This window comes from Acinonyx jubatus, chromosome B4 (assembly GCF_027475565.1).
Source record: "Acinonyx jubatus isolate Ajub_Pintada_27869175 chromosome B4, VMU_Ajub_asm_v1.0, whole genome shotgun sequence".
NCBI lineage: Eukaryota > Metazoa > Chordata > Mammalia > Carnivora > Felidae > Acinonyx > Acinonyx jubatus.
In genome coordinates, this window is record NC_069387.1 from 80,074,237 (window position 1) to 80,102,032 (window position 27,796).

The 27,796-nt window shown below is 35.4% G+C and overlaps 4 protein-coding genes and 1 pseudogene across 6 annotated transcripts in view; all 5 read left to right on the top strand.

Moving 5' to 3' along the window:
- LOC106970341 (olfactory receptor 6C1-like) overlaps window positions 1–27,796 on the top strand; it is a 164,173-nt gene that overhangs the window by 105,502 nt on the left and 30,875 nt on the right. The window contains exon 1 of one of the 2 annotated variants that reach the window (XM_053226346.1): window positions 22,948–23,065. The exons of the other annotated variant lie outside the window; for it this stretch is intronic. Within the exon in view, the coding sequence (XP_053082321.1) occupies window positions 23,063–23,065 (3 nt within the window). The 5' untranslated portion in view covers window positions 22,948–23,062. Of the gene's footprint in view, window positions 1–22,947; window positions 23,066–27,796 lie in introns of those variants that run through there. 2 annotated transcript variants of the gene reach the window in all.
- The window catches only part of LOC106970340 (olfactory receptor 6C3-like), a 165,644-nt gene that overhangs the window by 105,388 nt on the left and 32,460 nt on the right, over window positions 1–27,796 (top strand). Inside the window, exon 1 of one of the 2 annotated variants that reach the window (XM_053226347.1) lies at window positions 23,036–23,065. The exons of the other annotated variant lie outside the window; for it this stretch is intronic. The gene's annotated coding sequence lies outside the window, so the exon portion shown is untranslated. Of the gene's footprint in view, window positions 1–23,035; window positions 23,066–27,796 lie in introns of those variants that run through there. 2 annotated transcript variants of the gene reach the window in all.
- LOC106970351 (olfactory receptor 6C3-like) lies at window positions 175–13,058 on the top strand (annotated as a pseudogene).
- Window positions 17,436–19,604, top strand: LOC106970349 (olfactory receptor 6C1). The gene has a single exon (XM_015066962.3). It carries the CDS (start codon window positions 18,034–18,036, stop codon window positions 18,970–18,972), a length of 939 nt encoding a protein of 312 aa, XP_014922448.1. The 5' UTR covers window positions 17,436–18,033; the 3' UTR covers window positions 18,973–19,604.
- LOC106970348 (olfactory receptor 6C3-like) lies at window positions 23,405–27,778 on the top strand. The gene has a single exon (XM_053226351.1). The coding sequence runs from the start codon at window positions 26,608–26,610 to the stop codon at window positions 27,544–27,546; it is 939 nt and encodes a 312-aa protein (XP_053082326.1). The 5' UTR covers window positions 23,405–26,607; the 3' UTR covers window positions 27,547–27,778.

Here is a 27,796-nt window from a genome sequence, read left to right on the forward strand (position 1 = left end):
ATGCAATTTAGCCAAATCTAATTTAGCATATTTGATTTAGAAAATTTAGACCTCTGGTGATCTCTTGTGATAGCCAGATTTCCCTCCCAATTCCCACACATTGGTGCCCATATTCTCTGAGGAATCTTTCCATAAGATGAGTCATTTGCTTTGATCACTGTAACAATCAAGAACACACCATATACTGAAACGTCAATCCCTAAAAGCCTGTATCCTCCCATAATGTCCTTCTGATAAGCGTCTGCCAAAGGGAAACTAATTGGAAGGAGTTATTCCCCCTATGCCTTGGTGAATCTACTACTCAATTCCCATTCTCCATGGCAGTTGGAGTTACAGAATTACAGGAATTATTTTTAGAGGAACATAAGAAGGACACATGTAGAGGAATACCATCACCATTTTGTGGCTTTTTTGGCATCTCATCCCAACTCCTAATTAACATCTTCTATTCTTCTAATGTAGCATGATGCAAAATTCTACCTACTTTTCTCCTTTGTGCTAGCAGCTCAGTTGATCTTTAGGAGTTGATACTCACAAAGAGATGCTGAAGAATAATAGTACACGGTCTTACCTCCTGTCTTTGCTAACCTCTCATGAGTCAGCATATTTATTTGTTTTAAAGTTATACTGTCATATATATATGAAATCACAAAATATTGTAATTATAGGAAATCACAAATTTGTAAATTCTTACAGCATGGGTCCTATTATTAGTCAGGGTTCATTTGAAGGTAGGATTTCTGTAACTACTCTGGAAATAAAGGAGATAATGGAGGAATTGTAGCTTTTAAAAATAATGAAATAGGGGTGCCTGCATGGCTCAGTCAGTTAGGCATCCAACTCCTTATCTCCGCTCAAGTCATTATCTCACTGTTCATGAGATCAAGCCCCACATCAGGCTCTATGCTCATAGTGTGGAGCCTTGTTGGTATTCTCTCTTCCCTTCTCTCTCTCTCTCTCAAAAATAAATAAAAATAAACTTTAAAAATAAAATAAATAAAACTGATGACAGAGATAGAGAAGGAAACGTTTGAACACCAGATAGAATGTTGAGGAAACTAACCCCAAGTATCTCATGTTGAAGCCTTATAGAAAATGGGTCAAGAAAGCTTAATGGGAAATCATAGTGACTCTCAGTTATTTCTGAGAGAGCATCTACCAATAATCTTAACAATAAAGTGGGTAGGTAGTTCTCAAATACTTCCTGAAAATCCACTATGGATCTAGCCTCCACTCACCAGCCTGACTACAAACTGAACAATATCCTCTGCTTCCCTTCCAACTTCCAGATTCTGTACCAAGTCCTCTCATGGACAAAATATAAATTAGAACCATTCAGAGAAGGGAACTCTCAGAAATAGCATCCCAGTTTTTCCACTCCACTGAGAGAACAACTAAGAAAGTATTTGTAAGGTCAAGTTGGCAACAGAAAATGCAGATACTTTAAAAATAACCAAAGACCTAGTCTCAGAAATTGCAAATTATTGCTTTTTTCATTGGCTTTGTCCATAGTGTGATATCAGTATTGGGAGCAAATTAGAAGAGATGAGACTCGTATTTCCCTGATGAGGAGTGGCATTGAACATCTTTTCATGTGCCTGTTGGCCATCTGGATGTCTTCTTTAGAGAAGTGTCTATTCATGTTTTCTGCCCATTTCTTCACTGGATTATTTGTTTTTCAGCTGTGGAGTTTGGTGAGCTCTTTATAGATTTTGGATACTAGCCCTTTGTCCAATATGTCATTTGCAAATATCTTTTCCCATTCCGTTGGTTGCCTTTTAGTTTTGTTGGTTGTTTCCTTTGCTGTGCAGAAGCTTTTTATCTTCCTAAGGTCCCAGTAGTTCATTTTTGCTTTTAATTCCCTTGCCTTTGGGGATGTGTCAAGTAGGAAACTGCTGCGGCTGAGGTCAAAGAGGTCTTTTCCTGCTTTCTCTTCTAGGGTTTTGATGGTTTCCTGTCTCACATTCAGGTCCTTTATCCATTTTGAGTTTATTTTTGTGAATGGTGTGAGAAAGTGGTCTAGTTTCAACCTTCTGCATGTTGCTGTCCAGTTCTCCCAGCACCATTTGTTAAAGAGACACACTCGGATATCACCTCACGCCAGTCAGAGTGGCCAAAATGAACAAATCAGGAGACTATAGATGCTGGCGAGGATGTGGAGAAACGGGAACCCTCTTGCACTGTTGGTGGGAATGCAAACTGGTGCAGCCACTCTGGAAAACAGTGTGGAGGTTCCTCAAAAAATTAAAAATAGACCTACCCTATGACCCAGCAATAGCACTGCTAGGAATTTACCCAAGGGATACAGGAGTACTGATGCATAAGGGGCACTTGTACCCCAATGTTTATAGCAGCACTCTCAACAATAGCCAAATTATGGAAAGAGCCTAAATGTCCATCAACTGATGAATGGATAAAGAAATTGTTGTTTATATACACAATGGACGACTATGTGGCAATGAGAAAGAATGAAATATGGCCCTTTGTAGCAATGTGGATGGAACTGGAGAGTGTTATGCTAAGTGAAATAAGCCATACAGAGAAAGACAGATACCATATGGTTTCACTCTTATGTGGATTCTGAGAAACTTAACAGAAACCCATGGGGGAGGGGAAGAAAAAAAAAAAGAGGTTAGAGTGGGAGAGAGCCAAAGCATAAGAGACTCTTAAAATCTGAGAACAAACTGAGGGTTGATGGGGGGGTGGGAGGATGGGGAGGGTGGGTGATGGATATTGAGGAGGGCACCTTTTGGGATGAGCACTGGGTGTTGTGTGGAAACTAATTTGACAATAAATTTCATATATTAAAAAAAAGAAGAAGAGATGAGACTCATTCTGCATCTTTTTGTTTGATTTATAGGACATTATTTCAAGATCCTGACACTATGAATATTTAATCCATGTAACCCACTCATATAAATTCCAATATCTTTTGCAACCTGGTTGAAAATTATATTTCTAATGTAATGGAGGGAAAAATGAGAAAAAAAGAGTGATAAAAGCAGGGTAATGAATTATATCACCACTAAAGTAGATTAATTTCCCATGAGGCTAGCACAAGTCTAAATATTAAGCTCTAGAATATCCCAGGGAGAGTAAGACCTCTGCAACAAGGTATTTTAAAATAAATTCTTTTTACTCAGTAAATCCCAGATCTGGAAAGGAGAAGTGTTTGTTCATTTATTCCTTAATAAATCAATTAACTTTTTTGATTGTTTATTTATTTTTAAATCTTTATTTAAATTCTAGTTAGTTAACATATAGTGTAATATTAGTTTCAGGTATACAACTCAGTGACCCAACACTTCCATACAACACCCAGTGCTATCACAAATGCCCTCCTTAATCCCCATCAACTATTTCACCCATCCTCTACCACCTCCCATCTGGTAACAGTTTGTTCTCTATAGTTAAGAGTCTATTTCTTAGTTTGCCTCCCTCTTTCTTTTTTTTCCCTTTACTCATTTGTTTTGTTTCTAAAATTCCACATATGAGTGAAATCATACAGTATTTGTCTTTCTCTGACTGACTTATTTTGCTTAGCTTAATATTTCTTACCTCCGTCCACATCATTGCAAATAGCAAGATTTCATTATTTTTCATGGCTAAGTAATATTCCATCATATATGGCTAAGTAATATTCCATTATATATGCATATATCTGTATACATATATTGGGGTGCATGTATCCCTTTGAATTTTTGTATCTTTCAGGTAAGTATCTAGTAATGCAATTGCAGGATCATAGGGTAGTTCTATTTTTAACTTTTTGAGGAAACTCCATATTGTTTTCCACAGTGGCTGTACCATTTTGCATTGCCACCAACAGTGCAAAAGGGGTCCCCTTTCTCCACATCCTTATGAAACTTGTTATTTCTTATATTGTTGATTTTAACCATTCTGACAGGTGTGAGGTGATACCTTATTGTAGTTTTGATTTGTATTTTCTTGAGGATCAGTAGTGCTAAGCATCTTTTCATGTGTCTATTTCATATCTGGATGTCTTCTTTGTAAAAAATGTGTATTCATGTCTTCTGCCCATTTTTTAACTGGATTATTTGTTTTTGGAGTGTTGAGTTTTATAATTTCTTTAAAATTTTTGGATACTAACCCTTTAGCAGATGTATCATTTACAAATATCTTCTCCCATTCCATAGGTCGCCTTTTAGTTTTGTTGACTGCTTCCTTTGCTGTGTAGAAACTTTTTATTTTGGTGTAGTCTCAACAGTTTATTTTTGCTTTTGTTTCTCTTGCCTCAGAAGACATATCTAGAAAATAATTGCTACAGCTGATGTGAAAGGTTACTACCTGGGCTCTCTTCTAGGATTTTTATGGTTTCAGCTCTCACATTTAATCAATTTTGAATTTATTTTTGTGTATGGTGTAAGAAACTAGTCCAGTTTCATTCTTTTGTATGTTGCTGTGCAACACCATTTTTTAAAGAGACTGTCTTTTTCCCATTGGATATTATTTCCTGTTTTGTTGAAGGTTAATTGACCATATAGTTGTGGGTTCATTTCTAGGTTTTCCATTCTGTTCTATGGATCTATGTATCTCTTTTTGTGCTAATACCATACTGTTTTGATCACTACAGCTTTGTAATGTAACTTGAAGTCTGGAATCGTGATGCCTCCTGCTTTGCTTTACTTTTTCAAGGTTGCTGTGTCTATTTGGGGTCTTTTTTGTTTCCATACCAATTTTTATGATTGTTCTAACTCTGTGAAAATTTCTGTTGGTATTTTGATAGGGATTGCATTTGTGTGGTATAGACATTTTAACAATATTTGCTCTTACAATCCAGGAACATGGAATGTTTTTCCATTTGCTTGTGTCATCTTCAATTTCTTTCATCAGTATAGTTTTATAGTTTTCAGTATAGTTCTTTCACCATTTTGGTTAGGTTATTCTTATGTATCTTATTGTTTTTGGTATAATTGTAAATGGGATTGTTGTCTTAATTTTTCTTTCTGCTGCTTCATCATTGGTGTATAGAAATGCAACAGATTTCTGTAGATTGACTTTGTATCTTGTGAGTTTACTGAATTCATTTTTCTGGTTTTGTTTTTTACATTTATTTTTTCATTTTGAGAGAGAGAAAGGGGGGGGGAGAGAACAAGCTGGGGAGGAGCAGAGAGAAAGGGACAGAAGGAATCCCAAGCATGCTGGGCGCTGTCTGCACAGATCCCAATGTGGGGCTGGATCTCACAAACCATGAGATGATGCATGACCTGAGCCAAAATCAAGAGTCAGATGTTTAACCAACTGAGAGCCACACAGGTGACTCTGGGTTTCCTATATATATAGTATCATGTCACCTCCAAATAGTGAAAGTTTTACTTCCTCCTTGCAGATTTCGAGGACTTCCAGTACTATGTTAAATACCAGTGGTGAAAATGGACATCCCGGTCTTGTTCCTGACTATAGAGGAAAAGCTCTCCATTTTTCTCCATTGAGGATGATATTAGCTGTGGGTTTTTCATATATGGGTTTTATTATGCTGAGGTATGTTCCCTCTAAACCTACTTTGTTGGATTCATACTTTAAATAACCACATGTGTAGCACACTGTGAAACTTATTCTAGGAAGGATGACACCTTGTTAACAATCAAAATATAATTACTACTACAAAGAGGTAGCACAGGGAATTACCAAAGTTTGAGAAAATCAAAGAATCAAGAAGACTACTATAAAGGGTAAAATTAAACTAGCATTAACAAAACAAAGGAATAAACAAACACAAAAAACAGACAAAAAGACCATAAATAGAGAGAACAAAATGAAGGTTGCCAGAGGGGAGCAGGGGTACAAAATGGCTAAATAGGAGTGAGAGGTACAGGCTTCCGTTATGGAATGAATGAGTCATAGGAATAAAACATGCTGCATGAGGAATACAGCCAATGTTATTGTAATAGCATTGTATGGTAACAGCATTGTATAGCTACACTTGTGGTGAATGTAGCATAATGTATAAACTCATAGAATCACTACTTTTCCACCTGAAGCTAATGTAATAATGTAACTAATGTACCAATATAACTAATAGTTTTGTGTCAACTATACTCAAATATAAGCAAATAAACAGATAAATTAACATTTATGAATGATTAGAAGTGAATTTAGATGCCAAAGAAACCAGTTCCAGTAGGGAAAATAACATATGTGAGGGTGAATGACTTCCATTCATTATTTCACTTAATTTTTACAATATCCTATGAGTTAAGACTACTAGTCCTCCCATTTTATGAATAAAGAAATTGATATAAAGGATTAATACATTTTGTAAATTAAATAAATTTTGCAATTTTACTAAGATATTGGGTCACTTTAACCTCAAAATCTAGGAACTGTGATCTGATCTATATGATACTATATCATTATGTGAATTATGGCTCCAATTTTTTCTCTCTTTTATAAAATGTATAAATGAGTTTTAATACCTGTGATGGTTAGGATGCAATGAAAAGGACACATTCTTGTCTGTAGGAGTGAAATTTTGAAGTATCTATCAAGATTTGGTACTCATATATATTTTCAGGTAGCACTTGTATATATGTAAATGAGCATAAAAATGGACTTAGCATTGTAGCAAATGATGTAAAATCGATGGCAAGTCAATCCCCTGAATCTTAACAAACAATGTAATTATTAAATTATTAGAAGTCTCCTTTGGTGTTCCATGAACTCGTTATAAAAGGATGAGTCCCATGTAGAAAATTTATAAGGAATGATACCCATTGTATATTTTTAACTGAAAAAGAAAAAAAGAAAAATTGCAAAAATATTTTCTGTAGTAAAACTGCATTACTATATTTTAAAAATTGCCTCTGGGTGTGTGAATATGACTGTGTTTGTGAGTGAATATACAGAAACAATCTCTGAAAGGATATACTATAAATATTTAATACTGGTTGATTTGAAGATGTGAGGGCAAATGGAGGATGAGTTAGAAAACATAAGGGCCATGCCATCTGACATCATATACCATTGATTTGATAATTGATTCTCTGACATTATTTCTCAAGGCATTAAGTCTATATAACTCTTAAAATTAAAAAAATGAAAAAATGAGTTTAAAATACCTTTCTGATTTTTAAAAATATTACGGGGGCGCCTAGGCGGCTCAGTCGGTTAAGCATCTGACTTCAGCTCACATCTGATCTCATCCTTCATGAGTTTGAGCTCCGCATCGGGCACTGTGCTGACAGTTCAGAACCTGCAGCCTGATTCAGATTCTGTGTCCCACTCTCTCTCTGACCCTCTCCCACTCACACTCTCTCTCTCTCTCTCAAAAATAAAGAAACATTAAAAAATTTTTAATATTACAATTCTTTCTTTACTAATTCATTCTTCTTTGTTCTGGTAGAGATGTATAAATGAATAAAACCTGAGTGCCACCCTCAATGAAGGGTTTACTGTGGTGGAGTTCAGCTCTATATTTAATGAACCCGAAGCAACTGAGAATAACTTATCTCCTGAGTATAGATTGAATGCCATGTGCATACTAGAAAAATTAAATACAGCCAAGGGGAAACCAGGTTGATTGTACACACTGGTAGGCACATGTTTGCTTTTAGTCTCACTGTATTCCTTAGCTTTCTGGAAAGATGGATGTTATGACATCACTATACCACATAAGACCATCTTGCCTGCATTCTGATTTTCTTTATTCTGGTCTCTCATACATTTATAGAGTGACTAGAGAAGGTAAATTTGTTTTATCTTTGGATAGTATCAATCTTTATCATATCCAGTGAGCTTTGAAATGTTTTACCTTACAGTCAGGAAGCAGTATTCCCTGGAAATTTACTTAAAGCACTCTCAGGGTTACAATAGTAATTTCTTGAAATTTAGGTCACAACAATGTTTATGCTTATATGGAAAGATAAAAGAGATAAAGAAAAATTCCTTTCCTTTTAGCAGAGGCTATATAGCAATCAAGCCTGCATTTTCTCTGTGTGAAAATGCAATAGACAGAGCAAGGGTAAATGAAGGACAAAAAGTCTCCTGAAGTAGATTATGAATGCATTGCCTCCCATATTTTAAGCAAATTAAGAAAATCTGGGATTATATTTTTGTCTGGGATCATTAGACATATCAGAAATAAAGTATGTTTTGTATTTGTGAATAAATGTATTTTTATCTTTCTCCCATTAATAAGGTTATTTTTTGGAATACATTGCAGGGATCTCCAAATTACTACTTTAACATATTTACTATTTTTAATTTTGTATTTTAATATTTCAGTTTGTTCAAAAACTATTAACAGTCTCTGTCTTTTGATATGCCAATTTTGCTGAAATGTGTCAAAAATGTGTCTTTTTAAAAAAATTTTTACTGTTTATTTATTTTTGAGAAACAGAGAGACAATGTGAGTGGGGAAGGGCAGAGAGAGAGAGAGGAAGACACAGAATCTGAAGCAGGCTCCAGGCTCTGAGCTGTCAGCACAGGGCCCGATGTGGGGCTCGAACCCATGAACTATGAGATCATGACCTGAGCTGAAGTTGGAAGCTCAACCTGAGCCACCTAGGTGCCCCAAAAATGTGTCTTTTTCTAAAGGAAGACAATGCTGATTGTCAAGGAAATAACATAAAAGAAGGAAAATAAGGCACAATACAATCTTTGACACTTACCACCTACTGACTTCTCCAGTTAATGCCGTAAAAAGAAGTACAGACATAAAAAGGAGCTTTTTGAAATGTGACAATGCATAATAAGTGAATTTCATTCTAGTGTATAAAATGTGACATGTGAGAATTAATTACTGATACTAACTTGATTCACATTACATTGCCAGTGATTTTCATTTTTTAAAAAAGTACAATAAATAGCACAAATAAAAGCTGGTTGCTAAGATAAAGAGAGAACAACATAGACAGAAGTCATATAGACTACATTTTAGCAATTTGTGGTTTCTATAAAGTAAATCTTATAGAGAATTTTTTACTTAGTCTTCTAGAAAGAAGGCAATGAGATATTTTGTGATTAAAAAAAAAAAAACTCCTTTATGAGTCCCTTCTTGTACTCAAACAAGTTTAAGAGTGAAAAGACAAAGTGAATATAGTTACAAAACAAAGTTAATTGTTAATTTAAATGAGGAACATAAAAATGATATAAAGGGACTATATTACTGATATAGCTCTATCTATGTAAGTATGGATATCACTGGCTTCAAGTTTTTTTTCCCATAAATTAAGAACTTTACTCTTATTACAGCTAAGACAATTCTAGTCCTATATTTTTATGATTAGAAATACATTTATCTAATGAGCATATTAAAAAGAATGTATATTAAGAATAAAAATAATGGCAATTATTATTAATTAAGCTCAGGAATTGTGTTTGAGTCATCAGTTTCCAACAAAGCTTTACAACAAACTAAAGTTTATACATGGCATAAAAATTAAAACTCAAAATTAGATATTTCAGTCCTAAAAGCATGCAATCCTGGAAACCTGAAAACAATATCTCAATATCTAAATTACAGATATAATTACTAAATATTGTTGTAGAAATATATAAATAAGAGATGTATTGCACATATAGAAAATTTGGTTACAAGTACAGATGCTATATAAAGTCACTCGTGAGTGGACTTTTAATATAGACCTAAGAATACATTTTTCCTTTTCAACAGAGGATGTGCAAAATATTTCTACTTAATGGGACTGAGTGGATATTGCAAAAACGCAAACAGGAAAAAAGTTCCATTGGCTTCATTTCATTGGAACTAATAGTGCAAACATTTGATCTTCAATTCCTTTACCATTCACAAACTCTGTTTTGTTTTTCACAGATTTTGCTTAAAGATGATAAAAATCAGTATGTGAAACCATACAATGATTAGAATTTGTTCTCTTGGGCATCTCAGATGACCCAAAGCTTTAGGCTATAATCTTTATCATTCTGCTTAAGGCTTATATATTAAATGTCACTGGAAACCCAACCATCATCATCCTCACCTTGACAGACTGTCCTATGTATTTTCTTCCTGTGGAATTTCTCCTTAGAAATTACATTCACCAGTGTGTCTATCCCCAGATTTTGGGGGACAATCATTACTCAAGTTAGGACCATTTCCTATAATGATTGTTTAGCTCAGCTATTTTTCTTCATCTTCATGGGTGTGTCTGAGTTTTTTCTTCTCACTGCCATGTCTTTTGATCGCTACGTTGCCATCTGCAGGCCTCTTCGCTACACCACCATCATGAACAAGAAAATCTGCACCCTGCTGGTCTTTGGGTCATGGCTGGGGGGATTCCTTACCATTTTCCCACCACTCATGCTCATCCTCCAGCTAGATTTCTGTGCTGCCAATGTAATCGATCATTTCTCCTGTGACTATTTCCCCATTTTACAACTCTCATGCTCAGATACACGGCTTTTAGAGATGATTGACTTTTACTTTGCTTTTGTTACTCTGCTCTTCACGTTGGCATTCGTGATTCTTTCCTACATGTGCATTCTTAGCACCATTCTGAGAATCTGTCTGCTACTCAGAGGAAAAAGGCTTTCTCCACATGTTCCTCTCACTTGATTGTCATTTCCATCTCTTATGAGAGCTGCATATTCATGTATGTCAAGCCTTCAGCAAAAGAAAGAGCATCACTGACCAAAGGGGTAGCTATTCTCAACACCTCAATTGCCCTATGTTGAACCCTTTTATTTATACCCTGAGGAACCAGCAAGTAAAACAAGCTTTCAAAACTTTGCTTCATAAAGTAGTGTTTTCTAGAAACAAATGAAAGTATGTATTAACAAGAAAGGATGTTATTGCAAAGATCCACTAAAGGAAAAACAAAATTTTGACTTCTACAATATGTTCCCATATCCAGCTCACAGATATTTGCAAGGTGCCAGAGTCCAACTCCAGCTTAAGGAACCTTATTTTCTTTCCCCAATGGTTCTTTTCCCAGGGGGCCTGTCGAGGACAATTCCCCAACAGACAATTCCCCAGGTACTTTTATTAAGGCCAAATTACATAAAAGTAGGAGTACAAGAAGTTTCACTGTTGATGGGCAGCCCTGCAGTCCTGATCCGTCCACCGCCTGGGCTCTGCCGTCAGGCTGGTTGGATAGCTCAGCTTCCGGCAGCAAGACTGTGCTCATTTGCTTAAGCTTTCTTGTACACTGAAAGTAACTATGTTGTGTCTATCTTTCAAACTGTCTGTAGGTTCAGTTTCCTCACTGATTTACAATTCTGAATATAGCCAGTAGCTATAAAGTATAAATCATTTTCCTGATTGTTCCAAATAATAAAAAGGTTTTAAAAAGACTTGAGGAAACACTCTTTTAATTGATTTATCCTTAAATTTTATTTTCTGTTACTAATATCACATTTTCCTTTTTTTTTATATTTCCTTTTTAAAGCTATAAATAATATGAAACAAATTCTCTAGCAATTATATTTTTTGCACAATATCCATAGTATCTGTCTAGTTCTTCTCACTCAGCTAATAGAGTTGAATGTCTATTTTACTGCTTATAAATTATTTAAAAGTCATATATCTTTTGCTTTCTAGTTATGTTCAGGGCATGTGTTATTTTTTTATATACTCCCCCTTGTTTATTTCTATTATATTTTATAATATGTAAAGACAAATATTTAGGCAGTCACTATTATATTTATGCCACATGAAAGTTTGATAGGAATTTCATGAATAATACTATCTCTTCTTTAGAGAGCAGTTATTCTGTGCCATATGCTCAACTAGGTATGTCCTAGGTATTTAATCTGCACAGCTATATGGCAACATAGACTAATTATATCTTTCTTACAAGTGGGCAAACTGATGTTCAGAAGGGTTGAGTAATTTGCCTTAGGTCTTGAGGCCTAACAGCCAGTGTGATAACCTGACTTGAAAAACAAAACAAAGGCAAAAACTTGTGTTTATTTCACACACATTTAAGAATCTGTGGGAACTTGCAAATATCTATAGCTTTTACCTAGGACATGCACAATTTTATTGGTGTTTTACACTCACATTATACTACTTGGGCATGATTATATTATTATAGTCTAGTAGGAAAGGAGTAATTCCTAAGATTATACTTGGCACATAAATTGGAACTGTAATCGTTCAAAACCAGAAACTCTTCAACTGCCATTACTGGTGAGAAACAGAGGGAGAAGGAAAAAAATTATAAAGTATTAGCCATATTATAATACCAAAAATTCTTACTGAAAGGCAGATTAAGTTATTGAAATGCAGATTAAAATATGGAGTAAAGAAAAGACTTAGTACTAGGTAGTAGATTATCAGTTTTTTAAAGATGGCACAGGTTAGAGATGCATTCAGTACAGCTATGTGTTATGAGCTAGGTTGTTAATCTCTGAAAAATACTGTCAGGGGACATGAACTTTCCCCTTAGTGTGGTTGTTTGCTTGCTTTTTTTTTTTTCCTGTCTCATCAGACACAGTCCCACAGCTTCCTTTTCTAATTTTAATACTAATATGTATTATGCTTTATATTCCTTAGTGTTTTGTGTGTACTTCTGTTCTGGCAATTTGGATTCACTGAATTATCCCCCTTGAGGCAGCAGTGAAGACAATATATAAAACACTAAGTAGCTTATATTATACAGAATCTGTGTAGCAGCCATAGTGGATGGTTTTAAAACATCTTCTGATTTTTTCCCCTTTTATACATGCATTCCTTTCTCATTCAAAGAAATATATTCCCTCTAGATAAAATGAAAATTTAAGACCAAAATATTAACATAGAAAGCAAAGGGGTTCACGGAGAGGACGTATGTCCAGGAACACTGGTTTCCTTGGATTACAACAATAGCAATTGCTAGTATTTTTTGTATCCAGCCATTCTGCGTGTTAGTGAGCCTGTATGAAAATGAGAGGTAAGTCAGACATATAGAAGGCAATGGAAGTCTCCCAAACCGTATCATTGATTCATCAATTATCAGTTCAACTTTTAATTAGATCAAATAGGGTATAGTGGAGTTTTATTTTGTAACTGGATATATTTTTTAAAATGTAAAGATATGTTAGTATATTTTTCTTTATTATATCAATTCATTCTCTATTAAATAAAAAGCAGAAAATTACCATCTCTGTGCTTGTGTTTCTAATTGAATACAAGTTATATCATACTTTCTTTAAGAGAACAGACTTTAATTTAGAGAATCTGTGATTATATTTATCACTTGTCAGCTGTATAAATATATCTCATGTACAAAACCACACTGACCCTGGTGCTTCGTTTGGGAATAAAGATAAAAGTTCCAAAGATGTGTCATAAAGGCTAAATGAGATAGAATATAAACGTCCTTAGAATTTCATTGGAATCAATAATGGCTTTGCTCAATCACAGATAGTATTAATAATGTTCCCAGACTTGGAAATCAATTTCAGCTAAAAGAAAATAAAGTAAATACACCAGCTCCTCTTAAAGCATAGTAAGTGCCACATAGTTTATAGAGCACTTGCATTTATATTATTTCAGTTAGTTCCCAAAACACCCTTCAAATTTCAACTCCATGAGAAACAGAACTGATGCTTAGGGAAACTGAGTAAAGTCCAAACTCACACATCCATTAAGCAGCCCATTCGTATTTTTAACTCACGTTTCTCTGACTGCAGAGCCCACATACGCTCTGTGACAGTAATTCACCCTAGAGTGTCATGAATAAGCAATTAATAGTGTTTTGATACCATAATCATTATCAGTTTATGCACTTTCCCTCTTTTCTTTGCTTATTGATGTCTGAATAAAGAACTGAAAGCTTGAGGTTAGGAACCAGTATTTGCCGCCAACTCCTACAGGTACAATCCTTCCAGTGGCTCACTAGGTTCTCCACGGGAGACTTTGCTTTATTCAGTCCTAAAGAAGTTCTTAGAGAACACCTGTGTCATGGCCCAAAGCCCAAGACTGAACATTGCAAGTAAATTTAGAGTAATCATGAAGCAGAACTAGATGTTACCCATGACACTGAATTAAACAATTTTCTTTTCCTCTAATGTATGAGCCTAATCTCTGAACAACTCTTTACTCATGAGGTAAAAAAAAAGAAAAAAAAAAAGAGTGATTTGATCATAAAGCACATTGCTTGGAAGCTATGATTTGTGAAGTTTTGCTAATGACCTCTAACGAAGTTTAACTTAGTAAACAGAAAAAGTTGAAACAATTAGATTCTCAAAGTTATTGCATTACTAAGAGATATGTCCATCCAGGGCAACTGAGACATTAACAACAACAACAACAAAATTCACCACAAATAAAATGGAATCAGTCTAAGACTCCTAGTTTTCTCAAAAAAAACATCCTTTTTGTCTGTAATGTATCCTTTAAAACAAATTCCCTTTCTCATCTTGGGCATCAAAGAAGTTATCAGTATCTAGTTTATCTAAAGGCCCATTGTCTTTTTTTTTTAATTTATTTATTTAAATTCAAGTTAGTCACAATACTAACAGGTCATTGTTAATACTAAATTGGTGGTTAACAACTTTGAAAGGGCTTATGCAGGGGTGCTTTCAGAATGAAACCTTGAAGGTACTTTGTGGCCATCTTATTCAACAAAAATGAAGTATTATTGTTAACTTTCATTTTGAATATGTCAAAGAGCCAGTCTCAGGGGTCCTTGAAGGATTCTTGATTTTGACTAAACAGGTAGAAGATAATATAGAGGTTAATGTAAACCATGTTCTTCCAGGGGGAAATATGGATCTGCCTTCAGAAACAATAAAGAGGAGTTAAATGCTTAGAGATATCCTTTATCCACTGCATGAATACATCCTTGGGATGGCCTCAGGCTTGAGGAATCATATGCACCTTGTTAAACACTGCAGTTTATTTCTCCCAAAAGGCTGCTGAATGAATGAAGGCATAACATGTATCAGGCTTAGTTGAAGTTGGTAAATGAATACAATTCATTGACTTTTCATTAACATCTTTACATAAATAGTATAGCATATCTCCCCCAAGTCTGTGATAGTGGATCATCTCTTCTTACAGTTCTTTTAAAAAAAAAAAATTATGTTTATTTTTGAGAGAGAGACAGAGTGCGAGCAGGGAAGGGGCAGGGCAGAGAGAGAGGGACACAGAATCCAAAGCAGGCTCCAGGCTCTAAGCTGTCAGCATAGAGCCCAAAGCAGGGCTCAAAACCACCAACCGTGAGATCATGATCTGAGCCAAAGTGGGACGATCAGATGACTGAGCCACCCAAATGCCCCTCTTTTGCAGTTCAAGTGTGTTCTCTGGTCCTACAAAATTGGCCTGTCAGTATTCACTTTCAGATGTTCACATGAAGTCTTCATTATCTTTTAATACCTTCCTTCACAGCTCTTTGCGCATTCCTCCAAAGGGTTTAATCAGTAGCCAGAATGTGTAAGTCTGTCATGGTATTATTTTTCAAAAATGTTTTAAAATTGATAGGAATGTAAGAGGAAAAAAGAAAAAGCAAAAAAAAACAAAAAACAAAACAAAACAACCCTTGAAGTTGTGGTAAAAATACAGTGCACTGACACATTATGACCTATGGAAGAGTAATATACACTATTTTTATTCCTGGATCTCCAATGCCAGTAAAATAGTACAAAAATTTCAATTTTCAGAATGATATTTTCTATTTGATAAGAATGCCTTTTGGGACTTCCAGGTGTTAAGAAAAACTAGCACTTTCAATGAAAAGGAAACCCTGATCAAAGACAAGTGATGTTATTGAGCAGAAATGATCTTAATTAAAAGAATGAACATTAAAGAAGTTTAATGAAAGTAATTTTATGTATTTAAAGATTATTTATTTATTTTGAGAGAGAGAGAGAGAGACAGTGACAGTGTAAGTTGAGGAGGGGCAGAGAGAGGAAGAGAGAGACAATCCCAAGCAGGCTCTGGGCTGGCAGCATGGGGCTTGACCCCAAACCATAATCTCATGACCTGAGCCAAAACCAAGAGTTGGACACTCCACCAACAGAGCAACCCAGGAGCCCTTAAGGAAAATAATTTTAAAATAATATTTTATGATGTTTTTAAAAATTATATATCCAAAAATATTGCGCTCCTTTACATGTCCTTTGTTATAAATTTACTCAGTACAGGGACTTTAGGTCCAGTAGGTAAATACACGCTGAAAAGTAGATAAAGTAGGCAACTACACCTTGTAAAAGAAAGACACAACCTACATAATGCAGGTAGGAATTGGGCATACAATGGAGAATCTCACCTGTTGGTGTGATTCAACAACAAACTCAACATCACTTAATGAATTCAACAAGTGTTTATTTTAAGCCTACTGTGACTCTTCCGGGCATTAGATTGTGTTACATGGTTTTGAAGGCAACACTGCATCCTAACTTTCAGACACGCACAATGTGGTGAGGAGTTCACAGGAGATGTCAGCACAGATGTTTGGTGGGCTGGGAAGAATAAGTCTAAGATTCTTAGGGGACTGACTCGTACTAAGGGTATTAAACCTAGTGTTGTGAAGTTGGGAAGAAGGTGATTTGAGGTGTCATTGAAATCTGCTACCCACAAGGCTAGTTACATATACATATTTTATTTAAGGCAAGTTTCACAATCATTCTCAGAAAGATTACTAAGGAGGGGGAGAAACTAAGCGGCCATTGGCCGCCATTGGTAGCAGTGTTGAAGTGCAGCAAATTTCTACATGTGGTGATTGTATCTTAGCTGATTGAGAGAAGTGATTGTTGGAGGGCAGGGAGTGTGATAGAGTGCAAGAAGCAGATACACCATGGTGGCGAGAGGTCACCATGGTCATAAAGCGGAAAAACAAAGCTAAGATTTTCACAGGTACGATACATCCAGGTGATTCCACCTCCTTTTTGTTGTTGTTATTGTTCCTATGTGATTCTCTCCATGTTCATTATTCATTACTATTTACTTTAGGTAAATCTTTTAAAAAAAGACACCATCTAATCCCAGAGGTTTTCAGCTCAGGGGTTAGAGAACATTTTCTCCACTGAGCAATCTTATTATGGCTTTTTTAAAATACTAAGCATTTTTATAAACGCTTCATATATATTAACTCATTTAATACTCATGATGACTTTGGAAGATAGGCCTGTATACAGAGAAATAAACTGTATTTATACAAGTAACACAGAGAGACCACATGGCTTCATACCTAATAAGTGGCTTGGAATCAAACCTAGATAGCGTCACTCTTCCTTACGGAAATAACTATGATAATATCATTTAAATTTTGTTTTAAAAAAAGAAATTAAAACTCACTATTTTGAAACCATATGCAAATAAAGAAATTAAACTATTTACCCCATTTTCTTGCAGAGCACTTATGTAACTCTTTAACTGAGGGAAATTCTTCAACAACAACAACAACAATAATAATATTTTAAATAGAAGGAAAAATCATTTGTATAGGAACATGGCTGAAAAATTATAAAATATTGCCAGAGATTCAGATGTGATCAAGCTCAGTTCTAAGCTCTTCCAGCTTAAATTATTTTCTGCCTCTTTCTTGCCTGTAACTCTAACACCTAAGGTTGCTGGTAGTGATGACTGTAATATATCTGACTTTGTGAGGTACTAGGAAGAATTGTAAAAGCTGAGCATTAGCAAAAGTTGATCAATGGTGAAGGACAAAACACACTCTATATTAAAAAAATACAGTATATTTCCATTTTTTAGGATTCTCAGTGTAATTAAGGTTTAAGTTACAGAGAAAAAGAAACTGGTGTACAATTGGAACAAAAGCACAAAGTAGTTCTCACTGGAAAGAAACGTCACGGGCACGTCTCTGAAAGTTAAAAGGTAATATTTGGAGTCAGAAAAGCCTGGGGAAAAACCCTGCTCTAGCACTTCAAGTTTTGTGATATTGAATGTTTTCAAACCTGCCTAAACAAGAGTTTTCTCCTATAAAACAGAAGAAATTAACAGGTTATTGCTATTATCAATTCACTTAAAATTTCCCCTGCAGAGGAAATGACATACTATTTAAGCAAAATTCTGGCTTCACACTTGGACCTTTGTTAACCACTCTTCGAGTTTGTTCCTTGGGCTTTCTTCTGGAGGTTTGGAGAAAACAATAAATAAGCAACTGAGGAATGAGAAACCACACAGAAATAACAGAGTTTATCCTCCTGGGATTGTCAGATGACCCACAGCTTCAGGTGGTGATCTTTGTCTCTCTGCTCATCACCTACATGCTCAGCATCACTGGCAACCTGACCATTATCACCCTTACCCTGCTGGATTCCCACCTCCAGACCCCCATGTATTTCTTCCTCAGAAACTTCTCCTTATTAGAGGTTTCATTCACAACTGTCAGCATACCCAAGTTCCTGGGCACCATGATGACTGGAGATAAAACCATTTCCTTTAATGACTGCATTGCTCAGCTATTTTTTTTCATTCTCTTGGGAGTCACTGAATTTTACCTTCTGGCCGCCATGTCCTATGACCGTTACATTGCCATCTGCAAACCTCTGCATTACATGACCATCATGAATCACAGAGTCTGCATACTCCTTGTCTTCTCTTCGTGGCTAACGTCATTCTTAATCATATTCCCCGCACTCATGTTGCTCCTAAACCTTAATTACTGTAGGTCTAATGTTATTGACCATTTTACCTGTGATTATTTTCCCCTGCTGCAACTTTCCTGTTCAGACACAAAATTCTTAGAGGCGCTGGGGTTTTCCTGCGCTGTGTTCACTTTAATGTTCACTTTGGCCTTGATATTTCTGTCTTACACATATATCATCAGAACAATTTTAAGAATTCCTTCTACTAGTCAGAGGAAAAAGGCCTTTTCCACATGTTCATCCCATATGATTGTCATCTCCATCTCCTATGGCAGCTGCATTTTCATGTACATTAATCCATCAGCAAAAGACACAGTGTCTCTGAGCAAGGGAGTTGCTGTGCTAAACACCTCAGTGGCCCCCATGCTGAACCCCTTTATTTACAGCCTAAGGAATCAGCAAGTCAGGCGAGCCTTCATGGACAAGGCAAGGAAGATAGTATTTTTCTCAAGCAAATGAAATGCTGTGGTGTCATAAATTAGACACACACTTGCACAGCAATTTAAAATATACAAACATGAAATTCAAGGAACTTCTTCAAATCACAATGGCCTTCCTGTCATCCTTATACTTTTGTTCTCTGTTTTTAACAGCTTACAAGCACTATAATATATTTCCCATTCAATTGCAGTAATTTCATACGTCTTTCTAAAGGTTCCATTTTCTGAACACTTTGTTAGTTGCAACTTCTCGAGCAATAATTGTTTTATAAGATAAAGTTGTACTTTAAGTTTTGTTTAGGAAAACCATTATCACCAGGAATGGAGGGGACACTGTGTAAATATTGTTATGATATTTTACTTACTCTATACAGAAAACACAATTTTATTATTTCATTGATATTTGACAGAATTTTCCTTAAACATCTTGCCATTTCTCTAGGGAAAAAATTATTCAACTGCCATATGATTTATGGAACATGTGAATGCTTTCATTTAAAAAGCAAGAAATACTGCTCACTTAATGGAGTATGTGCATGTAATTTACCTATTGGCTAAAAGAAGTGTAGATCTTTAACAATATAAATACATCTTCATATTTCCAAATCCTGTATAGGTAGATATACAGGTAAATATATATATGCATATACATGTGTACACATATTGTGTGACAATAGTGAAGCAATATCTGTTTTAGATATGTAAGATAAGTCACTTTCTCTAATTCCATGGAGGGTAAGCTCCATTTTCTGACTATGCTGAAATACATATGTACAGCTTCTTCTCTAGTTTTGGACAAGTTTCCAACAGGACATGTATCTAAATTATTTAATGCCTAAACAAAATCATTTAGGTTTCATAGAAAATAAAAGCTTCATAAGAAGAAAATTTATCTATTTCATATAAAATAAAATATCACCTGATAATATTCTTCCACTCACTCTATGTAAGGCATTAAGTGCCTAAAGTATTTTGGAAAGATGTGTATGTATATGTGTGTGTGTGTGTGTGTGTGTGTGTGTGTGTACATTAAATAAGAATTGTGGAAACTTAAAATGTAATCTAAATTATATGAACTACTTTTTAGTAATGGAAAATATACTACAATCCTAATTAGTAGCCCAACATGCCTAATGATCACTATGCAATTTATTCAGTTGAGGAATACATCACAGGAGTTGTTGAGAAACAAACAAAATAAATTATAGAAAAATGAAGGAGACTCAAAATGTAAGGGAAAACCTATGCATGGTTTCTCAATTTCATCTTCTCTGAAGTATAATTTGTATGCTAAATAAGGCAAATAGTTGGCAAACTGAGGGTTTCTATAACCTCTCAACATATACTTCCCCATTGATAAGGCAGGTGTCAGATAAATCTGGCATATATAATGTACTTAGGGATGGAAATGAACCTGTCAGGCATATAGTATAAACAGCTAACAATAAATAGCAGTAATTGTTATTGTTAATATTGGTCTTTATATCTAACCTCTATATTTGGAATCAGTACAAATTATATTTATTAAGTGGTGAGAATATTTAACACAAGATCTACCCTCTTATTTCTTAAAAGCACAATATAGTATTAACTGTAAGCAAATGTACTACAGCAAACAATGTTCTTCAACAATATTCATCTTCAACATTCTCAGAACTTATTCCTCTAACAGAACTTAACTTTTTCTTCTTAATGTGTATTTTTGAGTGAGTGAGTGAGTGAGAGAGAAAGAGAGAGAGAGACAGAGCATGAGTAGGGGAGGGGCAGAGAGAGAGGGAGACAAAGAATCCAAAGCAGGCTTCAGGCTCTGAGCTGTCAGCACAGAGCCTGACACAGGGCTTGAACTCATGGACCAAGATATCATGATGTGAGCCAAAGTCAGACACTTAACCAACTGAGCCACCCAGGAGCCCCACAGAATGGAACTTTATAGCAGCTACCATCAATTCCCCATTGGCCACTCCAACCTGTCCCAAGGCAGCCACCATCTATCCTCCATTTCTATGAGTTTGACCAATTTTAACACTTCATAAAAGTGGATTTATCCTTTTTTTGTTCTTCTGTCATGTGACTGACTTATTTCATCTAACCTAATGTTCTCCAGATCCATTAACACTGTCACATATTGCTAAAAAAAGAGGAAAGAAAAGAGAAGGAAATGAACAAGCACAAAATGATCAGTTTGTCCTGCTGGGCCTTTATGATGATCCTGATCTTCTGATTGTGACTTTCATCTTTTTATTCATCACATACATATCTCACTGGAAACCTGACTAATCATCACTCTAACCTGGTGATGATCTATGGATCTACACATGCCTATGTATTTCTTACCTGGAACTTCTCTTTCTTAGAACTCTCCTTTACAACTATATATATTCCTAGATTTCTGAGGGCAATTATTACCAAAGACAAAAACATTTCTCATAATAATTGTATAGCCCAAGAATTTTTCTTTCTTTTCATGGAGGTGGCTGAACTTCCCATCCTAATTGCCATGTCCCTTGACCACTATGTTGCCATTTGCAAACCCCTTCATTACACAACCATCAAAGACAGGAATCTCTGCAACCTGTTTACGCTCTGTGCATGACTGGGCATGTTTCTGGTCATTTATGCTACCCCTTATACTTCTGCTCCAGCCGGATAACTGTGCTTCTAATATCACTGACCACTTTGCATGTGACTATCTTTCCCTTGTACAACCATATTCTCAGATGCAAGGTTCCTAGAAGTAATTGGCCTTTACTTTGTTTGGATTACTTCGCTATTCACTTTGGCATTTGTGATTTTGTCCTACATGTATATCACATCTGTCAGTCAGACAAGAAAAAGTTTTTCTCCTCTTGTATTTCTCACATGGTTGTTACCTCCATTTCCAAATATGCTAATTATTCTGCAGGAAAAAAGGCCATCATTGACAAAAGTAGTAGCTATTCTCAATAACTCCTTTGTCCCCATGTTGAAACACTTCACGTACCCCTTAAGGAACCAGAAAGTACACAAACCTTTCAAGATATGGTCCTTAAATTGCTGTTTCACACAAATACATCAAAATTTTGATTAAGATGAATTAATATTATCATGAATATTTAATAAGAGAAAATGAAATTTTAACCTTCTAATCTCCACTATCTTGCTATATACAGCTATAGGAAATCCTGAGTTCATTAGCTAAACATTCCAAGCTCCCATGTAAGTGATTTATGATTGTGAACATAAAACCAGTGGTTATGGAACACAAACCATTTTTCTTACTATTCTAAGTAATACAAATATTCAACTAAAAATACCAATTCCAAAAGATATATGCAGCCCTGCAGTTTTTGGAGCATTATTCACAAAAACCAAGATATGGAAGCAACCCAAAGTGTACACTCATAGATGAATGGATAAAGAAGACATTATACACACATGCACACAGACACACACACACACACACATATACAATGAAACATTATTCAACTATAAAAGAGGATGAGATATTGCTATTTAAAACAACATCAATGGACATAGAGAGATTATGCTACATAAAATATGCCAGACAGACAAAGACAAATACCACCTGATTTCACTTATATATAGAATCTAAAAAAAAAAAAAATTAACAAACAACCAAAGCTGAAACAAACTCATTATTACAGACAACTAATTGATTTTGCAAGATGGGAGGGGTTGGGGTGATGGGCAAAACAGGCAAGAGGAGTGGGAGGTATAGGCTTCTAGTTAGGGAATAAATAGGTCATGAGAATAAAAGGTACAGAATAAGGAATACAGTCAATGCTTTTATAAATGTGTGGTATTGTGACAGGTGGTAGCTACTCTTACAGTGAAACAGCACAGTGTATGCACTTGCTGAACTGCAGTATTATAACCTGAAACTCGTGTAACTTTGTGTGTCATCAATACTCAAATAAAAACAAAGCAATAATAAAGTATCATTGATGAATGAGTAGAAGTGAACTGAAGTGCCAACGTTTTCCTCATTTCCAACAGGGTAAAGATCATATGTGACTGTGAATGCCCTAAAGGAGAAGAAAAAGTAAGATTATTACAATAAATACACAAATAAAACCGCAGGTATTCTGGAGTGGAAAAAGTGAGGGTGGATGGTAAGAAGTGAGTCTGAAATGGCAGAAAGGAGTCAAATATTACTGTGCCTTAGCCCTGTTAAATTTAGACATATATATATTGAGGGTACTAAGAAACCTTTTTTTTCCTGAAAAATGAGAAGTATGAGACCACATGAAAGGACACAGAAGGCATCATGTAAAGTGAAATGACTCAGACCAAGAAAGAAAAATGCCATATGATTCTCCTCATAAGTGGCTTGTTAAAAAAAAAAAAAAGTAAACATAAAAGCACAATCACATCTGTAAATACAGAGAAAAAACTAATAGTTGCCGGGGGGGGGGGGGGTGGTAGGAAAATGGGGGAAGGGGAGAGGGAGATACAGACTTTGTTATGGAATGAATAAATCATGGAAATAAAAGACACCAAAAGGATTACAGTCAACGATATTGTAATAGCAAGTAATGGGAGCTGGTAGCTATACTTGTGTGAACACAATGTAATGTATAAACTTGCCAAACACTAAGTTGTACACCTGAAACTAATGTAACAGCGTGTGTGCACTATAATCAAATAAAAAAAAAACTCAATAATAACTTGAAAAAGAGAGCAAAAGTAAGTTTGTTGAGCACAGAACAGGCATTTTCAAGGCATAATGAGATCCACAGTTGGGTCACAAGGAATACAGATGTAGTAAGTTGGTTAGGGCTGACAGGTGACAAGATGAAGGATTTCTGGGAAGATTTTTATATCTGGCAGAGGATTTCATCCAAATGTTTTTGGGAGAGCGTGGGCAATAACCTAACACTCAAGTCAGAATGTTTTTATGTTTTATGATTTTTTATAACAAATTTGGTAACCATTGAGGACATTTTCATTTTAAAGTTAATAATAAAAATGCACAACAAAAATAAATGAAATAAGTTGTTCATGTATTCATTCTACTTTATACAAGTGGGGATGTATCAATTAATAAAGCTTTGGTGCCACCTTCAATGAAGAGTCCACTACCATGTGGCTCAGCTCTGTATTTAAAGAGTCCCAAAGGAACTGAGAATAAATTACCGCCCAAATGTAGACTAAGTGCCATGGGCATATTAGGAAAAGTAAGTACAGCCAAAGGGAAGCCAGGTGATTGTATATGCTAGCAGGTACACTTTTGCTTTTACCTCACTGTATCACTTAGCTTTCTGGAAAGACGCGTGTCATGGCATCACTACACATCTGAGTTTATCTGTCCTTGCACCTTTCCTTTCTTGACCGAGGTCTCTTGGGGGATTTATACGGTGACCAGGGAAGGTAAAATTGTTTTATCTTTGGATAGTAGTCAATCTTCCTCTTATCTAGGGAGCTTTGAAATGGTTTAGCTTCCAGTCATAAGGCAGTATTCCCTGGAAATCACTTAAAGAACTCTCAGAACTTAAGAACTTCATTAAGTTCAGGTCAGAACAATGTTTGTGGTTATATGGAAAGATAAAAGTGATAAAGAGAAATTCCTTCACTTAGAGCAGAGGCTATAGAAAGCTTGCATGCACTCAAGCCTGCCTTTTTCTCAGTATGAGAGGCTTTTACATAACAGAGGCAAGGGAAAACTGATGACAAAGTATCCTGAAGTAGTTTATGAATGCATTCTCTCTCACATATTAAGTAAATAAGAAAATCTGGGGTTGTATTTATGACTGGAATCATTAGACATATCAAAACGTAAGTATGTGCCAGATTTGTCAATAAATGTGTTTACCTTTCTCCCATTCCAAAGGTTACTTTGTTGGAATAAAGCAGGGTGATCCCCAATTTATCACATCGGCATATGTACTAAAACAAATTTTACATTTTAGCATTCCAGTCATGTTTCAAAATACAATAACAGTCTCTGCCTTTTGATCTGCCAATGTTGCCGGTATGTTACAACAAATATGTGTCTGTTCCTAAAGGAAGAGAATGCTGATTGTCAGGAATAAAGAAAATAAAATAAAAAGACGCAATACAAGCCTGACAGTTACTCCTACAGACTTACCCAGTTCACCCCATAGGGAAAAAAAAAAAAATACAGCAAATATTATTGAGGACTTAGACCGTAGATAAAATCTGATTGATTTTTAAGAATAAAAAGAGAAAAAGACAGGTAAAAGTCATATAATTTACATTTTAGAAATTTGTGGTTTCTGTAAAGTAAATTTTACAAAGAATTTTATTCATTCGACTTATTTAGTCTCCTAGAAAGAAGACAATGAAAGGTTTCGTTATCAAAAACACTTCCTTATCAGTTCCTGCTTGCCCTAAGACAAATTTGAGAGTTTTAAAAGATAAATAGTGGAAAAAGAAAAAACATAAAACAGTTGTTAATTTAAATAAGGAACATAAAAATGACATAAGTGAAACAGTATGCTGTCAAAATATATTATTGATATAGCTCTACCTATGTGAGCATTAACTAATATCTCCGGCTTTAGTTTTCTTTCTCATAAACAGAGAACTTTACTCTTATCTATCACTAAGGAAATTCTAATATTTCCTGATAGACAACACATTTATTTCCTCTGCTCATATTTAAAAGAATATATATTAAGAATAACATTAATCATAGCTACTATTAAGCTCAGGAATTGTGATTTGGTCATCAGCTTCTACCCAATTTTATAAGACAATGAGGTTTGTAAATGGCATCAAAATTAAAACTCAAAATTGGACATTTTGGTCCTAAGAACACAGTCTTAGAAACTGGAAAACAATGTCTCAATATCTAAATTAGAAACAGAGTAAGTATTGTTGCAGAAACATATTTCCTTTGACTCAGGAGACATATCTAGTAAAATGTTGCTAAAGCTAATGTCAGAGACATTGCTGCCTGTGCCCTGCTCTAGAATTTTTATGGTTTCAGGTCTCCCATTTAGGTCTTTAATCCATTTGGAGTTTGTGTATGGTCTAAGAAAGGGGTGTATTTTCATTCTTTTGCATGTCCTGACCAGTTTTCCCAATACTATTTGTTGAAGAGACATTCTTTTTCCCATTAGATATTCTTTCCTGCTTTGTCAAGCCAAGAAACACACTCTTAACCATAGAGAACAAGATTATGGTTACCAGAGAGGAGGTTTGCAGAGGGATGGGTAAAATAGGTGATGGGGTTTAAGGAGTTCATTTGTCAGGATGAGCACTGGGTGATGTATGGAACTCTGGAATCACTATATTGTACACCTGAAATGAATATAACAGTGTATGTCAACTATACTGGAATTAAAATAAAATAAAAACGAATAGCTAAATATTAAAAGATGTAGTGCGCTATTAGAAATTTGGTTACAAATTTGCTCACAGGTATAGATGTGGTATACAGTCACTCATGAGGGGACTTTTAACATAGATCTGTGAATACATTTTTCCTTTTCAACAGGATGTGCAAAATGCTTCTGCTGTAATGGGACTGAGTGGATACTGCAAAAATGCAAACAGGAAAAAAGTTCCATTGGCTTCATTTCTTGGGGCTAATAATACAAACCTTTAAATCTTCAATTCCTTTACTATGCACATTTTCTTTCTGTTTTGTTTTACAACAGATTTTGCTTAAAGAAAATAAAAAATCAGTATGAGAAACCATACAGTGATTACAGAATTTGTTCTCTTAGGCATCTCAGATGACCCAAAGCTTCAGATTATAATTTTTATCTTTCTGTTTATGGCTTATGTATTAAGTGTCACCGGAAACCTAACCATCATCATCCTCACCTTAACAGACTTTCATCTCAAGACTCCTATGTATTACTTCCTGAGGAATTTCTCCTTCTTAGAAATTACATTCACCAGTGTGTCTATTCCCAGATTTTGGGGGACAATCATTACTAAAGTCAAGACCATTTCCTATAATGATTGTTTAGCTCAGCTATTTTTCTTCATCTTCATGGGTGTGTCTGAGTTTTTTCTTCTCACTGCCATGTCTTTTGATCGCTACGTTGCCATCTGCAGGCCTCTTCGCTACACCACCATCATGAACAAGAAAATCTGCACCCTGCTGGTCTTTGGGTCATGGCTGGGGGGATTCCTTACCATTTTCCCACCACTCATGCTCATCCTCCAGCTAGATTTCTGTGCTGCCAATGTAATCGATCATTTCTCCTGTGACTATTTCCCCATTTTACAACTCTCGTGCTCAGATACACGGCTTTTAGAGATGATTGGCTTTTACTTTGCTTTTGTTACTCTGCTCTTCACATTGGCATTCGTGATTCTTTCCTACATGTGCATTCTTAGCACCATTCTGAGAATCCCGTCTGCTACTCAGAGGAAAAAGGCTTTCTCCACATGTTCCTCTCACTTGATTGTCATTTCCATCTCTTATGGGAGCTGCATATTCATGTATGTCAAGCCTTCAGCAAAAGAAAGAGCATCACTGACCAAAGGGGTAGCTATTCTCAACACCTCAATTGCCCCTATGTTGAACCCTTTTATTTATACCCTGAGGAACCAGCAAGTAAAACAAGCTTTCCAAAACTTGCTTCATAAAGTAGTGTTTTCTAGAAACAAATGAAAGTATGTATTAACATGAAAGGATGTTATTGGGAAGATCCACTAAAGGAAAAACAAAATTTTGACTTCTACAATATGCTTCCATATCCACCTCACAGATACTTGCAAGGCTGTGCTCATTTGCTTAAGCTTTCTTGTACACTGAAAGTAACTATGTTGTGTCTTTCTTTCAAAGTGTGTATACGTTCCATTTCCTCATTGATTTACAATTCTGAATAGAAAGGCAGTGGATATAAAACATACCATTTTGC

What these genes read in the sequence shown, in the direction of transcription:
- LOC106970348 (XM_053226351.1), top strand. Translation starts at nt 26,608, where the DNA reads ATGAGAAACCATACAGTGATTACAGAATTTGTTCTCTTAGGCATCTCA.
- LOC106970349 (XM_015066962.3), top strand. Translation starts at nt 18,034, where the DNA reads ATGAGAAACCACACAGAAATAACAGAGTTTATCCTCCTGGGATTGTCA.